The 17,424-nt window shown below is 37.3% G+C and overlaps 1 protein-coding gene across 2 annotated transcripts in view; it reads right to left on the bottom strand.

Annotated features, from left to right (window-relative positions):
* Nucleotides 1–1,424: 1,424 nt before the first annotated feature.
* AKAP11 (A-kinase anchoring protein 11) overlaps nucleotides 1,425–17,424 on the bottom strand; it is a 49,231-nt gene continuing 33,231 nt past the window's right edge. Inside the window, exons 8-12 of one of the 2 annotated variants that reach the window (XM_049646993.1) lie at nucleotides 16,335–16,490; nucleotides 11,489–11,572; nucleotides 10,662–10,708; nucleotides 7,534–7,694; nucleotides 1,425–5,402 (exon numbers count right to left, since the gene is read on the bottom strand). In XM_049646993.1, coding sequence (XP_049502950.1) covers nucleotides 5,262–5,402; nucleotides 7,534–7,694; nucleotides 10,662–10,708; nucleotides 11,489–11,572; nucleotides 16,335–16,490 — 589 coding nt within the window. In that variant the 3' untranslated portion in view covers nucleotides 1,425–5,261. The remainder of the gene's footprint in view (nucleotides 5,403–7,533; nucleotides 7,695–10,661; nucleotides 10,709–11,488; nucleotides 11,573–16,334; nucleotides 16,491–17,424) is intronic. The other variant, XM_049646995.1, reaches the window with a different exon arrangement.

A 17,424-nucleotide genomic window follows, 5' to 3' on the forward strand; every position in this document is an offset into this window, starting at 1 on the left:
AGAGTTGCTAGAGTATTGTCCAGTGTTGCTAAGCATGCTATCTCCCCTGCTTTAAGTCAGAGGTTGCATCACAAACACCGATAGGGTCCCAATGGGCAACAGAAACGCGCCCAGTGCAGCAGGTCATGCTGGAGGCAAAAAAACCCTGCTAAGCCCAGACTAAAGTGGCCATCATTCGGCTCCTGACAAACTGTCACCACAAAGTCCAATGGGTGTTTCCAGAGCTTCAGAGCTTTCCAGAGCTAAATTTCAAGAGAAGCTGAAATACAAAACATATTCAAATGTGACATCTCCTTATTTTTAAGTGTTAATAATTAGCTCTCACATTGGGCCAAACCATTTCAATGGGCAGATATCGTACACAGGATCGTTTAAACCCTCGCTCTAAGCTAACAAGTCTATTTAGGTGTCTGTTTAAAGGGCGGGGGGGGGGGGGGGAGTACCAAAAAGTCAAATTTGGAGCTCTGATTCTCTCTTGAAAAACGTTTATTTTTATCTCTTTCCAATCTAAAATATTACCCTCCTTGCCCTAGAGCACAAAAGTAAAAGGAGGTGATTACAAGCCTACCAAGGAAGGAAAAAAGAATGTAACCACCGCTCCTAAGGAGAAAGCTTCACACATTCTTTGCTCCTGTTGTAAACACAATGCTGCAAAAAGCTCTTAGATTTTCACTCTTACCCTTTTTGCACAATAGCATTCCTCCTTGGATATGTGACCTCTTTCCACCTTTCACAATTTGAAAAATCTGCACTCACTCTTCAGGTCCCATCCCTCACCCTCCTCCCTGTCCCAGCCAAGACAGACTGCAAATGAGCCCAATGTGCAAAACTGAGCCCTTTCTCCTTTTTAGAATTACAGGCTAAGGAATCTTGCTTACTTTTTCTCAGCATTTTCTGAATTGTTTTCTTGGTGACCGGGATCCACTCATGCCCAAGTCATTATCTGCTATCGTCACCTCCTAGCATTTTGCAACATTCATACAAAGCTAGAAAATCATTCCCTAATTTCTGGTCTTTACATACCTAAGTCAAATTCCATTAGCAACAAACAGTTAGCATCTAACTTTTAAGCGCCTGATGCTACATGGCATGACAAATATGCTCTCTATATCCTACAGAAGGAGTGCTGGATCCAGGTCAGAAGAATTCCCTACCACGCAAGCATAATACTCTACGGGGCACTTAAATACAGAACAGACTGGGCCAACAGCCTTTGAAGTCACTTATGTCAGCATCAGAGGCACCTGAACATGTAGCTAGAATCTAGTGTCCGACTAAAAATACCTAGCCTCTCTTGTTCTTGGAAACCATGTTAGAAGCATAAGGATCGTGCAATGAGTCTTCTATCATGGAAGTTCCACTTGTATGCCTTTGTTTAGTTCAGAACAGAGAAGTTAACAAGATATTACAGAATGGAAACGAAGGCCAGGCATCTCTTAAGTTTATTGGAGAATTCTTAGTTGGGAGAGGAAAGATCACAGACAAATAATTCATAAAAGATAAAAAGAACAATTAATTGCAAATTATTACAAAAGTAATTTCTGAAATGTTTATTTTGAGCCACTGCAAAAACAAAATTATAGTGCATCCTGAAGTTCATATTTTGATAAATGAACATATTAAATGACTGAAAAGCCAAAAAAAAGTCACCGTTATACAAGATCTTAATGTAGTAATTCTGCACAAATAAACAGCTACGATTACTCAAAGCTGCTTTTACTATATATATATTAAACAAGAATGTGAATTACTTCAAACACTGCACAAGTAACCAAAGTTAGCAAATCCAGCAATATTAAAACCTGATATTAAATAGTATTCAAACATTACAGCAAAAACAAAACAATGAACTTCTAGAACTACAATCCTACCCATGTGAAAGGAATGTACAGGGATGGAAAAAACAATAATAAATAAATAAAGTGACAAGAGTGACCAACACTGCATCTGCGTCTTCAGAGCAGGAATCCAGTAAGTGAGTAAATGTGTGCAGGGTCTTTTGCTAAAAACGGAAACAAAAATGCATTTCACTTTTCGCTTTAGTATAATCACGTAATTCCCACTGATGCTCTAACTGTCTTGTGCTGGTGACAGGTGGGCAGGGTTTTCAATGGAAAGCATTTTCCCTACACCCTGAGTGTGGATGCATTAATATTTTTTTTTAAACTGTGGAAAGTTTCTTTTGAGAAATATAAAATTTAAAGCAATATACTGATGGGAAAGTGATAGTTATTTGTGAAAGAATACTAGTAGCTAAATAATTAACTAAGAAGACATCTGACTCTGGACTCTGATGATGAGTCAGGGTTAAGGTCTGCGACTGGGAAATGTGCACTGATGTCAAAGCCATGTGAGTAAATGATCTTTCACTTTATACATGGTACATTTAATAAGTAATTAAATTCTCCTGCCAGCAACATAAAACCTTTATTTAAGCAAAATGGAAGTATTATGAATTGAATTAATTCACGTCAAATATCTGAAAGGGTAAGTGGAACATTTTTCAAAGTATAAAGATGTTATCACGTATATTCACCGAGTGAATACTCTCAGAGGTTTTATTACTTCATTAAATTCTATCAACCATCCCAATAGATATTTTAATTTTCTTCTGTGATTTACAAATGAATCATTCATTTTGTATAAATCAGGAAGTATTTTCAAAATCAACATTAATAACATCCAAAATATAAATGTAGTTTAAACGTGGCTTGGGAAAAGACTATCAAAGAATTGTTACATTTCGGTCTAAAATAATGTTCTAAAAAAAAAAAAAAAAAACCTATCAGAAGGCCTCGTCCACTTTCTTCCCACAAATCCTTCAAAGGTTCTGAAATTGATAAACAGAATTCAACTCAACGCACATCACAACTTAACAGTTCTGAGTAAGACATGGTAATTTCGTAAGAGCCAAAATGCACAGAATGGCAAGATCACAATGTTATATAATACAAATAGGTCAAGTAGATCTGTAATAAAATAAGACGGGTAGTCCTCAACAAACAGAGCTGTTCTGAAGACTGGGCAAGCAAACAGACGGAACATGTCTTTGGAATAATCACAAAGTGCCTTTAAAGAATGTGAGTTTAGACTGCACTTGATTAAAAGATACTTCTCTCCCTACAAGGAGCTTTAACTCACGCTTCTTTTCACATCTGCCAATACTTAATATTTTTCTCTATGCCCCTGCGTGAAACTGATACAGGGGTAGAGTTCCACTAGGATTCTTACCATGCATGCTAACTAACACCTAAAGACTGGTCTGTCCTTACGTCGTGGCTAAATCAGGGAACTCTGAATCCAGCAAAGCTCCAGGTAAATGCAGAGAAACCAAAGACAGGAGGAAAATCTTCAAAATGATTTCTACCATAATAGAAATAAACATAAACACTTTCAAGCACAGAAAGTTTTAACGAAACTAATATATTTTCACTTTAGCTGAAAAGAAAGTCCGAACACAATCTGGCTGTTAATCACACCCGTACATATATCCAAGTTACTAAACACAACTTGATAGTTATATACTTGTAAAAATTCAATCCAAGCTTAATAAACCATAAATCTGTGTTATCATCAACAACCCAGGTGCCAGCATGTATAAACCCAGTCCAGTGCTGCTGAATCTCAAGTTCTGAGAAGCAAAAGACAGAAACAATTCTGGTTACATACATTTCCTGCATTTCTCCACCTTAAAAAATACTTGAAGAAACTTTAGGCAAATTTATTTTTAAGGCTCACTCCATTTCTGTATCTTAAGTTGGGAAAAACCAAAGCTTACAATGTAATCTCAAAATATTTAAGTGGCTTTTGGTATTTTTCTTACAAAGCAAATTTTACTCTCTCATTACAAAATACATTTCTCTACCATAATTATTAATTCAAATTAATGTAAGTGCCCTTATTCCTTGCCCCTTGGTGGGTGCTATGTCTTCTACACTTTGTGCAGCTTCCAGAACAGTCAGTGCTCAGGGAAAAAGAAAATGCAATGGCAGGAAAAAAGAAAATGTAATGGAGCAAAACCAAAGCCCCCAACAAAAGGTGATTTACTCTAGATTATAAAATCCACTAATGGAAGAACCAAAAACTCACACGCGCATACCCTCACGTACAAAACCAACACACAAGCACTATTAGAGTCAACTTGCAGTTTCTAAAGACAAGGTAGTAAAAAAGCACAGAGCCCAGAAAAATCATGTCAGTCAACTTTACAAAACAGTGCAGATACTATTTTATCGGGGAGAGGGAGCCTGGGCATCCCTTCTTTTTCTAGAAAAAGCTCATCCTTGCTAAGAAGAGAGTTGTTTGTTTTTCAAAAATCCAACAGTGAAAATTATTGGGCTTCTCTAAATGCATTTCCATATTAACATTAATTTTTAAAATTTTAACATGTTTTGCACCTTTATTTTAATTTATAGGATAAATGAGGGATGCAAAATAGTTAAAAAAAAAAACAAGAAATAAAAATTCTTACTGCACAATCTTTATAGACATTTTATTTTAAAGCACCTTTTAAATGTCAACAGTGGGTTTCTAACCAAGAAAACAGTAAAATAAAAAAGGGCACAAACCCACTAGGCAAGTCAAAAGTATTCCTCTACACACACACACACACACACACACACACACACACACACACACTTTCATGCCAGATGGATTGGCAACATTAGCAAATAATGTCATTTAATGAAAGGCTGGGGAAACTATCATTTACGGTATTTAGAGAAACCTAAAATACTAACGTTTCTAAGAAATTAAATAGTTTGGGGGGGATCCAAAAACCTACCAATAGCTGAGCTATGAAAATAAAAATGACTTTTAAAAATAAGAAAAAAATTCTATTGGGGAAAGAAAAACCATTAGCCTCAAAGCTATTTTGTCAGATTAGTTCTTAACAGGATAGCATTTGTCTGCAACGTCCTTGGCCGCCTGGGTGCGGTTCATAGCAGCACTAACTTGGATGCAAAAAGAATGCTGTCAGTCAGTGTCCCTGAAAACCTCATGGTCAGACCTTCCGTCAAATCAGTGTTCTTAGGATCTTAACACACTATGCACGTGTCTAGAAGAATAAATGAAGATCATATTTGACAGAGATTACAAAAGTATGAACTATATATATACAACGTGGGATGACGGAATGCGCTTTTAAAAAGCTCTATCTACTTCCCTCCCAGTTCACGGTAAGTGGTAACAGTTTACCCTATGCATCCTTATCTGTTACTTCCTCTCCCCAAACAATAAAATGGACCGGCTGTGCGTTTGTTCTATGCGTTTTCCAAGAGCCAGTCAAACAGTGACTTGCACCTCTCCTCCCCCGGCGTCTTCTCCCGCATGTCATAGTACCGCAGCACAGCCTGCAGGAGGTCCCCCACCTTCCATCCCTTTCCTTGTAGTCGTTTTGAAAGCTAGGAAGAAAGAAAAGCATGTCCAACATTAACCAAAGACAATTTTCTAACAATCAAGTTTTCATTTTTATTTTTAATATCAGATCACTGTAAGAATCCTGCTGCCTGTGGTTAAAATATTATTCCCCAGTTTTATAATGAAGCCTTCTCCACTAAATCACCACCCCTTTACACAAATTAAACCCTCTTGCTTCCTGCCTTTGACAAACACATCTCCTTCACAGAATGACACTTTGGGATCGTTGGGAGACAGAACTCCACAAACCTCACCCACCAGATAGTCTGTGGGAGTCTAGTCTCCATTTCTACACCAAATTCTTGACCTAACTAAATACATCTGCCACACCCTCAATCAGGAACATAAAATAATAAAGATAATGTCAATCTTAATAGAACGATGTGGATTTTTCCTTTCACAACATGCAGTGTGGCTTTTTTCTGGAATACACACTCTGGCCTCAATGGAAACATGGCTTTCTAAGTTAAGAAATGTTAGTGTTTCGACAAAAAACAACCAAAGTAAATAAATATTGTGGTGATCATTTCACAATATATACAAATATCAAATCATTATGCTGCATACCTGAAACTAATGTAATGTTATATTTCAACTACACCTCAATTTTTTTTAAAAAGTAAATACAGGTTTAAATAAACTCTATTGTCACCAGAATCAGAACATGTCTTCACTCATTTTTTTTTTCTCTTTAGTCCTGTAAAAACTAATTTTGTAATATAAATATGCCTAACCTTTTTAAAAAGTATCCTTTCAGAGATATAATTCACAGAGCATACACTTCATCCACTTAAAGTTTACTAGTCAATGGTTTTTAGTATACTCCCCCCGTTGAATGCAACTCTTACCACAATCGATGTTAAAACATGTTTCACTACACCAAAAGGAAAGCTCTACTTATTAGTAAACACGCCCCATTTGTCACAAACCACTCAACTCTAGGCAATCACTAATCTACTCCAGTCTCTATAGATTTGCCCATTTTGGCCATTTCATATAAATGTAACCATAAAACATATGCTAGGTTACTTGGGAAGAGGTCCCTTGCCCCAAGCAGTAACATGCTCACGCTCAGTTCTACTGAAGGCCTTCCTTAGTCCTCAGTTTATCCCTGACTAAATGACTTGAAAATGTTTGCCTCTCTACAGTCAGTTCTGACACTTTTCCTACCCATTCCTTCTCCCTGACAATTCATTCCTTGAGCATCTCTTTCCGTCTTATTTTCTCCTTCTGCTCACAAACAGAAACCTAAACTAGAAAACTCCAAAAAGTCCAAGTAAAAACAAATTACAAAATGCCAAAAAAAATTATTTTTACCAAATGCCTTTTTCACGTATTTCTTTCAACAATATCTTTGTAAATCCTAAACCAGGAATCAAGAGTAACTGGAGTGTTCCTTTTTTGTTATTACAGATCAATATATACTGGTTACTCATTGGACTATTCTATACCTATAGGAATATTAAACCAAAATTCTGGTAAGGAAAATTCTGGGACAAAAACCTTAACACTATAAACCAAAACTCTTGACTAACAAGGTGCCTGGCAAACAGTTAAGTAAGTTCTCAATAAAGACATCCTATTAATGCATCGAATCTGACTGTTCTATTATTAGAGCCCTATTAAGTCCTCAAAGTGGTTCATGATCCCTTATGAAATGTTTAAACCTTTACTGGCTTTTGAGTATGCTAGTGTCTCCCACTAGAGAGGCTAGATTAACAGAGTAGGAGACATACTAATTACAAGGCACAATTATGAATCAATTTAAAACAAACACCTCAGTTTTTGCATACGAACACATGTTTATTAACGGCACCTAACTTGGAGTACTTAGGATGTGCCAGACACTAGATTAAGCATCTTTTTACATCCTCACAAAAGCTCTGTGAGGTAAACTCCACAGTCATTTTCACAGTGCAGTTAAGGACACGGAGACTGGGGAGCTTGCCTGTGGTTATGGCACAGCGGACATCTGGACCCAACTATGAGACTCTACCACCTAAACGTTTACGCCCTCTGCTATCAAGGGGCATCTTACTAGACCAACCACGTGACACAGAGTAGCACGTACGGCGAAACGTATCCTCACAAACACTCTATACGGCAGGTCCTTACTTGTATAAACTCCTTCTTCGCAGAGTCATGAAGACAAAGTTCTGCCACTTCAGCCTCCGAAGCGACGAGCCACTGAAGGATAATCCTTAGTTGGGGGTCTACTGTGCACGGCTCCATGTCGATATTTGTAATGAGCAGAATCTTTCGGTCTTGCTCCAAACCTAATATTGACATGTAAGCAATATAAAGTAAAACTCATCAATTTGATTCTCAACACCTCTGGTTTCCCAGGATAGGTACTTTCCATTTCTTAAGATTCCAGCCAATGCTGGAAAAAAATCCGTCCTTCCTTACTCCTATGTTGACATCAACTAAAACATTTATTTGAAAGGGCAAAACAATTCTACAACAAAGGAGTAACACTGATCGTCTACTGAGAGCACAGATGTAAAACTCTACTTTGAGGCACTGAATTCAGATCCTTTATAAGTGCCATAATTTGTGTCAAAATACAATACACAGGTAAAGAAAGAGAAACCAAACTATAAAGCTATAATTACCACCAAAATAGAAGTGAAACACAAAAATACAATCTCAAATAAATAAACCTATTAAATGGACTTTAAGAAAGCTGCTTGAACTGAGAGAAGGAAGCAGCAAGCCCTTGTATCACACGTATTACATCATAAGTAACGTTCTAAGCTCTTCTGCTATACAAACTCCTGGAATCCTCACACCCACCCTATGAGGTGGGAACTACGTGAGAGATGTGAGGCAGAGAGAGATCCAGAGTATGACAGTGGGGAGGTGGCTGAACCAGGATGTGAACACAGGCAGTCTGGCTCCATGCTCTGTGTAATCACTTCATTCTTTAGGCAGAATGGGGGAAAAAATGTCATATGCAGCCACTTAATATCCCAAGCGCCAGACTGGGGAATTTTCTGGCACTCCTTGATAAATAAAAAACTGCTCTCAAGTTTCCTTTTTTAATGAGAAGTACGTTTTCAACATAAGGAAGGATGAATCGCTGTTGATGATAAAACTAATGACCTGTGGGCCAAGTGTTTACCCACTCCAGCTTAACGATGGCTGAGCAAAAAGCCGAGCTGAGACGAGGGCCCTCCCACACAAGAGATGTACGGTGGGCACGCTGGCAGACATCACGCCAGTTTGTACCAGCAATGGAAATTTGGTGGTGGATGGCCCTGATTCTTCTTGAGGGCACTGGAGGGCATTCTAGACTACCACTGATCATTTTTAGGATGTGTTGGTTCCTAATTTTTTCATTTAAAAAAACGGATCCGTGTCACGCTTAAGATAAACGTACTGCCTTTTTCCTCCTCTCCCCCCACTGACTCTCAATCAAAAACGGGTCTAGTGCACTATGATACCAGGCGTGGCCTCAGGGCCATTCAGTGAATCCTGCAGAGGTCATGGGGTCGGAAGCTAAGTCACCTCAAGACTTCTCTGTATTACTGGCTTTCTCAGCTCAGAGCTCCTGGCTCTTTGGAGAGGTTACTAAACTCCAGCAAAAAGGGAAGGAGCTGACCTACTGCAACTATAAACAACAATGAAAAGTAGGATTTCCATAATTTTGAATCTTTCTATAAATTCGTTTCAATCCATCTCCTAATTTACCAATTCCTAATTTAACAAAATTGAAAGTTGGCCACAATTTTCTACATGATGAGAAGACTGGGATCTCAAAGGTGAGTGATGGCATGGCATATATCCACATGTAATTCTGATTTCTATCTATTCACAAAAGAAACCCTAAAGAGCTTGCTAGTGCCAAAAGTAAACTTTGAAAATGAATTTCATTATTTATATTCACCTGTATCTTCTTTTCTCTTATTCATTCCTCAGTAAAGTCAGTTAAGTAATGACTAGTTCATTAGAGAAAATACTCACCACACGCATTTACACCATGTACTGCCTTTGGAATAACTTTGCTCACAGGCATGACTTGGGAAAAAGGATACAATTTTTCTAGACAAAGTCAACACTCTTTAAGTCAACAAAAATAAAGCAAATTATTACCCAGCCTATCTGTGACTCTAAAAGTATTGTCCTACTCCTACTTCATATCTGATGACAAAAACTTACTTCTAGAAGCCCGATATGAAGAATGTCTATTGAGCAGAAGCATTGGCACTAAAAAATAATCACCTCAGTTCGGAGGATTTTATCTCAAAAACCGGTACGTGACCTCCCTAAATAAGGAAGGCATAATTGGTGACAAAACTGATTGGAAACTCAGGTATTATGAAAGTACATTTCAAGAAATTCATTTGGGAAATTTTCTCAGTTTGTCTACTTGCAAAGAAAGGATGAAAAAAATCACTAGTTCAAAAACAGTATCTCAAACAGTATGAATATTTTTAGGTGTCACTAGAGATTGTTGGTATTTTCATAATTAAAAAAAATAAAGATTTTTGGAAAATAAATCAATAGCCATCTAATCACAATGAAAATTCAGCTTCGGCACGGAAAGTTTCTATGTTCGCTCAGATATTCTAATATATTTGAATTAAGCATTATAAATGATGGTCCACAACTCTGTGACCAATGGTGTCCAGTATTTACATACTTAGAACTATATTCATCAAAGAAAGAATTGAGTATTTTCTTCAAATATGTATATGTTTATGTATGTATATGTAACATACATACGTATGTAACTCATATGTATATGAGTTTAGGAATAGAATTGAGAGAGGGAAGAATTTATTTTAAAATATCTTTTAATTTTTATTTATTGATTTATGAAAGATCGACATTAAAACACTAATTCTAGAAGCTACTAGTTTGGGAGGAAAAAACTAGGGCATATGCCATCATTATAATAAATTATATCTTATAATGTAAGGGTTTTATGTTTTTAAAAAGATAATTATACAAAGAGATTATCATAAATTTCCCTCTCCAATAATTAAATAATTCTTTTAAAGCATGTCAGCCTTTACACCAATGGGCAGGCACTTCATTAGTTTAGCAATCAAATAGTACAAATTGTTTAACAAAGGACCTGACATTGGATACATTAGTACAAGAATATCCTGATTTGTAATGTAAATACCCCGATTTATAATAAAACTGGAGACTGACAAAAATGGACAGGTTAAAGACTCTTCTAGAACCTTATACAAAAAACACGCAAACACTTTGAAAAACAAATCGTCAATTACCTTCTACATCATCCTCATGATCTTCATCTTTATCATCTGGCCCATCACTTTTCAAATAAAAAGAGCAGAAGCAGTTAAAAAAATGGCTTTAGTTAATAATAGTATTAAAACTAATTCTTAAAACGTGGTAAAGAATGAATGTTACGATGATATGTGACACTTAAAAAGGGAAGAAATGCCAATAAAAAAGGAAGCTTTGCTTCTCACACCATTTCATGTTAAAATCTGAATTGTAAATGATGCCTAGATAGGTCATCGATAACTAAGAGGTTTTACCTTACCGTGATACAGAACACCAAGTAATTTCATGATAAAACTTATTTTAAAATAACTTAACGCTGAAATATTCTACTAATTTGGTTTTAGATAACACAGCATTTGAATTATCACAGAATGCCATGAATAATTATTAATGCTTCTGTTGATCCCATGTACATATTTTTTAACAGGGTAAAAAAACACCTTTTTCCTACACTTTTCTTATATATGAAATAAAATTACATACAAAAACAAACCAATAAACCCAAACCCCAGAAATCCTGTAGGAAGCAAGCTCTTTTTAATGAAATAATAATCGGTAGAATGAAAAAGAGCAAGCAGAGCAACGCATGCATAGACGCAACACATTTTGCAATTAGATGTCAGTCATGTCTTAGCATAATTGAATTTTTTCATTAGATGTAAATTATCAAGCAGAATCACGTCCAAATATAGGAGAAAAGCAGACTGAAACATACTGGCACTGTAACCCACATTCTTTTAAGAATATGACATCATGCATTAGTGTGAAAGACTCATCAGTTTTTAAGTTTCTGGACTGGACCAACCTGTCTGTTGTTGGAAAGGATAAATTGTCCTCATACAAATCTCCTTCTAAACCAAGACTGCTCCAGCTACTGCTGTTACCATTACTGCCAGAAGAAGAAAAGAACAGAGCTGAACCAGAAAATGAATAGTAAAGAAGACCTTGGTTTTCCTTGGAACAGCTTCTGTCAGTGGTAACTGGGAGGTTCGGAAGCTGCCCCAGAAGAGTGGGGCATCCTTGGAGGGAGAGACCATCACTGCTACTGGAAAAGGTACTTGACAGCTTCGGACATTGAAAGTTTTCTTACTTGCCCTCAACAGATCAGGAAAATTATTCTAAACCTGTATTTATTTTACACATGAACATAACAGAAAGACTTTTAGGACAGCAAATGGATGCACAAAGTAAGAAGCTTCACGATTTAATTAAGGTCTACGACAAATCTTGGGATATAATTTGTAAAAAGCCAATACCCTCCAGTTTGGGTAAAATTTTAAAAAGACCGTAGGTTAACATTCTCTCAGCTCTTTAGACAGCGCAAACACTGATGGGCTGGGTAGGTGGGGATGAAATGACAGGCACAAAAACATAGCCCCGAACAGACCTTTTGTACCTACTTGGAGAAAAGATGTTTTCTGATTTTAAAATACTCTTATTATGTCAATGACCTTCATTTCATACATTATGTATAATTCAGTAGGTGGCAAATATTATACACTTTCTTCAGAATATGGAATAACCAAGGCTCAGTTAAGCAATGCACCTGTCTGGTGGGCCAGTCACCAGTGCCACACAGAGAACTTCTTGAACTACCTAACTAGAAGAAGAAAGCAACTAGATTCTCAAACTGCGGCAAAGCAATAAAACACAAAAAGCGACTGTGTTCAGAAACAAAATTAAGTTAAAAATTTCAGATTAAAACCTAAACATGCAATTTAAAATTCTAAATCACTAAAATAATTAGTAAGCACATTAGTTCGCAGTGATAAGCAGCTTATATTTCCCCACATTATGCTAGGCAATTATAAAAATTAATATTTATGCAAACCAAAATTTTGGTTCTAAAAAGTGAATTAACACAAAATCATCCTCTGTGCATCAGTAGATGTTGACAAGGTTACCAACAAAGGGACAATTATTTAAACGTTATAAAGAGTTTCCAAGCAATTTCAACAATTTGCATATCCATCTTTACTCTGGCACTATCACACTGTCACACACTATAATGTCTTCGAAAATAAAAGCTAAAACTGAGCAGTGCCTTTTCAACCTATGTTCAAAAAAATATAGCTCTATCATAAAACCATTAAAACAACCAGAGTTATGCCTATGTAGCCTGCTGTCAAACAAATCGAGAATGGAAAAACATGGAGATACCGAAGGGACAGACGGCTGTGAGCCAAAGAGAAAGAAAAAATTGATGATCTCAAACACTTCATTTACATCTACCAATAGAACGATTTTTCCAAACAAAGAAAAATACTACAAAATTAAAATTCTTCCTCATTCCCTGACAACAATGACCCCTCCTTTTAATTAATAATAAAAACCCATCACCTAGATTTTAAGTGAACATGAAAAGAAATAACAGCTGAAGAATGTAAAGACCAAAAATTCAAACTCCCTCTATTTAACCTCATTCCCTCACCTCTGCTGCCCCTCAAAATGGATCAGATTTAAAGTTAGGACCATAGAATTTTTCATCTAACCAGGACACTTTTGGAAATGAAAGAAGTCACCATTAATAACTATACCAGAACAGCAGAAGCAAACCAGGACTGTCCTGAGCAATGATCATCTGACATTAATCCAACACAAAACAACTTAATTTCTTCACTTAACAGTCTTCATATTTCATTCTTGAACACTGTCCTGTTTCCACCATTTTCTTTTATACCTTTTCCTATTTCCTATCTCTTCCTATTTGTGTATTTTCCTTTTACATCTTCTCATGTTTCCAATGTCTAGAACAGGCATACCTCCAACCAGTGGGAGTCTAGGGCTAAAATTCTTTATTGTGGTTTTCACCCATATGAAGATGACTATCAACTTTGACATATCTCATAAAGATGATCTCAAAACTTCTGCAAGCCCGGCCCCACCTCTTACCTAATCCACTATATAACTACTAAGATTCACAGACTGCTTGAAGTACTTGAAGAGATGCATGTACCAGGTCTCTTCCTGATCAAATAACTATACATTCCTCATAAACACTTGTGTACTTTGAAATTATTGGTTTTTTTTAACTGTTGCCCTCTACTAAACTTCCTATTTAGAGTGAAAGCACGTAGAGTGTCCAAACTGGAGTCTTTTATCTCCTATCTGATCTCTGTACCAGAAAACAGCACATGTCATCAAAGACAAAACATGTGAAGTCATGTATTTTAAGCGTGGTCTCTGAAGCACCTGCATTAAAATCATCTGAGGTGGTTACCAAGCATGCAGATTCTTGGGACCTCCGATGACCTAACGAATCTTAATCTCTGGGAGGTGAGGCCCTGGAACCTGTATATTCAACATGCACTCTACCAACCCTGGACAGGCCCTAGTTTTTCTTTGTGCTTGAACCTTAATAACCACACAGCATAAGAGTTCTTATTAAAACTGTGCTCAGGGGCGCCTGGGTGGCTCAGTCGGTTGGGCGGCCGACTTCGGCTCAGGTCATGATCTCGCGGTCCGTGAGTTCGAGCCCCGCGTCGGGCTCTGTGCTGACAGCTCAGAGCCTGGAGCCTGCTTCAGATTCTGTGTTTCCCTCTCTCTGACCCTCCCCCGTTCATGCTCTGTCTCTCTCTGTCTCAAAAATAAATAAACGTTAAAAAAAAAAACAACAAAAAACTGTGCTCAATTAAAACTACAGGTGTGTTTCTGACAAAATGCTATCAAGCTAAGTTTTTCCCATCCCAAATTCAAACAGTTAATTTTCTGAGCCAAATGTATGTACCCATGTTAAACATAATCATTTTAGTCTCAGCCTGATTTGGTCTTTTTGAAACTTGGTTCTGTTAAAGAGATTTTTTTAAATGTTCGTTTTAAGCCATTCACACATAATGAGCACAGTAGTCCCTTCTTATCTGTGGAGGATGCATTCCAAGACCCCCAGTGGGTGCCTGAAACCACAGACAGTACTGAACCCCATATATACTATGGTTTTTTTCTTTACATATCTACCTACGATGAAGCTTAATTTATAAATTAGGCACAGTAAGAGACTGACAACAAAATCTAACAATAAACTAGAATAATTATAACAATATATGGTAATAAAAGTTATGTGAATGTGGTCTCTGTCTCTCAAGACATCTTATTGTATGTACTCACTATTCTTGTGATGAGGTGAAAAGATAAATTGCCTACGTGTTGAGATGAAGTGCAGCCAATGATGCAGGCACAGTAACATAGTAACATAATGTTAGGCTACAATGACCTTCTGACAACATGTCAGAAGGAGGGCCATCTTCTTCTAGACCTTGACTGACTGCGGGTAACTGAAACCACGGAAAAGCAAAACCACAGATAAGGAAGTGGGGAAGGACTACTTACTCTCCAGCACTGATAAAATGCAAAAGAGGACAGAACCAAGGACAGAGCCATCAAATCGGACAACATCCTGCAGAGTTCTTCTACTGGCGACAGGCCCCTTAATGCCACGGGCCACTAACCCTGGTTCTCTCATTTTAACCCCAGGATTTCCAAAGCAACAACATCAACCCTCACGGAAATTCTAGAAACCTGTATTTCTCCAAGATGAGAGAAGAATTTTAGTGTTAACTTCCTATACCAGGTTAGAGTCATGGAAAAGGCCACATGATGTTTGTGATATTACCCCTACGTCCCACTACCACTTTTAAAGACTGCCTTTTGGGAACTCGATTTTAAGATGTATTGGTGGTTTACGCAGCATTTTAAGAAACTATGACAGAACAGATGTTCTATAAAAATATTAATACTGGTTAATCCAAGCATCAAACAAAATGCTCTGAGATGATGTGTTCTAACAGGTGAAAAGCCATTTCTTTTCCTTCCTCCCCTCCTTCCATGGTCTTCTCGCCTCCCCCTACTGCTCAGTCACTTCCAAGGGTTCTGTTCAACTGAAGCCTCACAGGGTCCCTTCCACAGCCTGAAACTAAGAACCCTTTCCTCTCCCTACACTCAGCTGTGGAGGGCATTTATTATTTCCAATTATCAATTAATGTGGGTCAGAATTTATGGCATTTTATAGTTTAGTCAGGAATGCCTTTATAGAGTTAAGAATAGAAGAAAAAATGTACTGCAATTAATAAAATATTCAAAGGAATGTTATTATGAACAAAATTAACTAAGAAAAGTTATATATGAGGTTAAGTGCCTTCTGCTGTACAAAACCGTATTTTTATGATGAGTTTATGTATTATTTCCAGTCAGTCACATATAAATGCTCTAGGTCATTTTGTTCCTCAATAGCAGGCTAAGTGAGAACTCCTTCTCCAGAAAGATATTACTTTAACTAATAACAAGAAAATTCCAGGGCCATTTTGATACCTTTTACAGATAACTGTCCTTTACCCCAGACTAGAAAGAAAAAAGAAGTACCCTTTTTAAAGTAAGAAATACATTTTTTCCATCAAAACTTCACAAAAGTCTGGGAAAATCCTCAGGGTATAAACCCAAATGTATGCAATATTTTTCATATCAACTACTGGCACACCCAAAGAAAATTAGCTTGGCTTGTTACTGTATCTAATACATGTGCAAAACCATTAGAACCGTATTATGGATAATAAAATATGTTTTGAAAACAATGGCAGAATTTTCAAATTCATAATTCTTAAACCCCCGGTGTGAAGCTACTTCTGAGGTCTGAGGATCACACGTACAACTTCAGTTACCTTTCACTTAGGTGATGAAAACTGCTGCTCTCATCCTGGTGTTCATCTTCAAAACTTAAATTGGACCAGCTGCCAGTGCTGTCATCACCAATACTGAGGTTCAGCTGCTGGCTGCCCAGAGACTCAGTTGACTGAAAGTCTTCTATTTCTTTTGGACTAGAAGGAAGGAAGGGAGAGAGGGAGGGGAAAAAGAAAACCAATCCAAAAGCATCAGATTCTGAATTCTAAGGCTATCAATTTGACGATAAAGAGGACAAAAACAAGACACAATATTCAGAGCCACACCAGTGGCCCATCCAACACTTTGTGTCTGCTAATGAAGAGACTTTGTAGGAGAGCATACTAATTTCAAAGTGAACTGAGCTCTATCTGTTATGGATCCACCCAAGTGCTACATTTATCTAACTTCTCTTTAAAGCAGTTCATATTTTAACTGGGACCTTAAGTTTACCACCTACTTTTAAGGCTGTACTTTTATTTGTACTGACAGGAAGCTCTTTCTGGCTTTAAGAACAAAAAAGCAGTTTGAGGAATTCAAGTACTGTCAATCAAGCCTACAGTCAAACCAGCCAGATCTCTTTAAAATTTTGAGCATGGATCATAACCCTTCTCATTATTTTTTTCAATGAAGAAGAGACATTTACATTTTTATTCCATCTTCACAAGAAAGACCATTCACTATTCAATTACTCTAACTGCCCACTCTATATTTTGTTCTCAACTTAACAGTTTAAAAATTGTATTTTTAAAGACGAGGAGGAAAAATGTTAGTCTTTTGATCAAAACCTTCTGGTGGCTTCTCACCGATCAGAGTCCAGATCCTTATACTTGCTGGTATGATTCCCTCTCGTGATTCCCTCCATCTTGTTTCACCTCTTACTCTCCCCAGCTCACCAACGTCAGCCATGCAGCCTCTGTGCTATTTCCCCAACATGCACAATCCTACCCCTTTGTCTGGTACCAATTCCCACATGACTTCTTCTCTCTTCACCCTGGGCTCTTGGCTCAAATGTTACTCAGTGTTGCTTCCCTAGCTACTGCCCACCATCCCCACCTGCTGCCACTGACCACCACCATCCATCGTCACCCC

Source organism: Panthera uncia (genome assembly GCF_023721935.1).
Source record: "Panthera uncia isolate 11264 chromosome A1 unlocalized genomic scaffold, Puncia_PCG_1.0 HiC_scaffold_16, whole genome shotgun sequence".
NCBI lineage: Eukaryota > Metazoa > Chordata > Mammalia > Carnivora > Felidae > Panthera > Panthera uncia.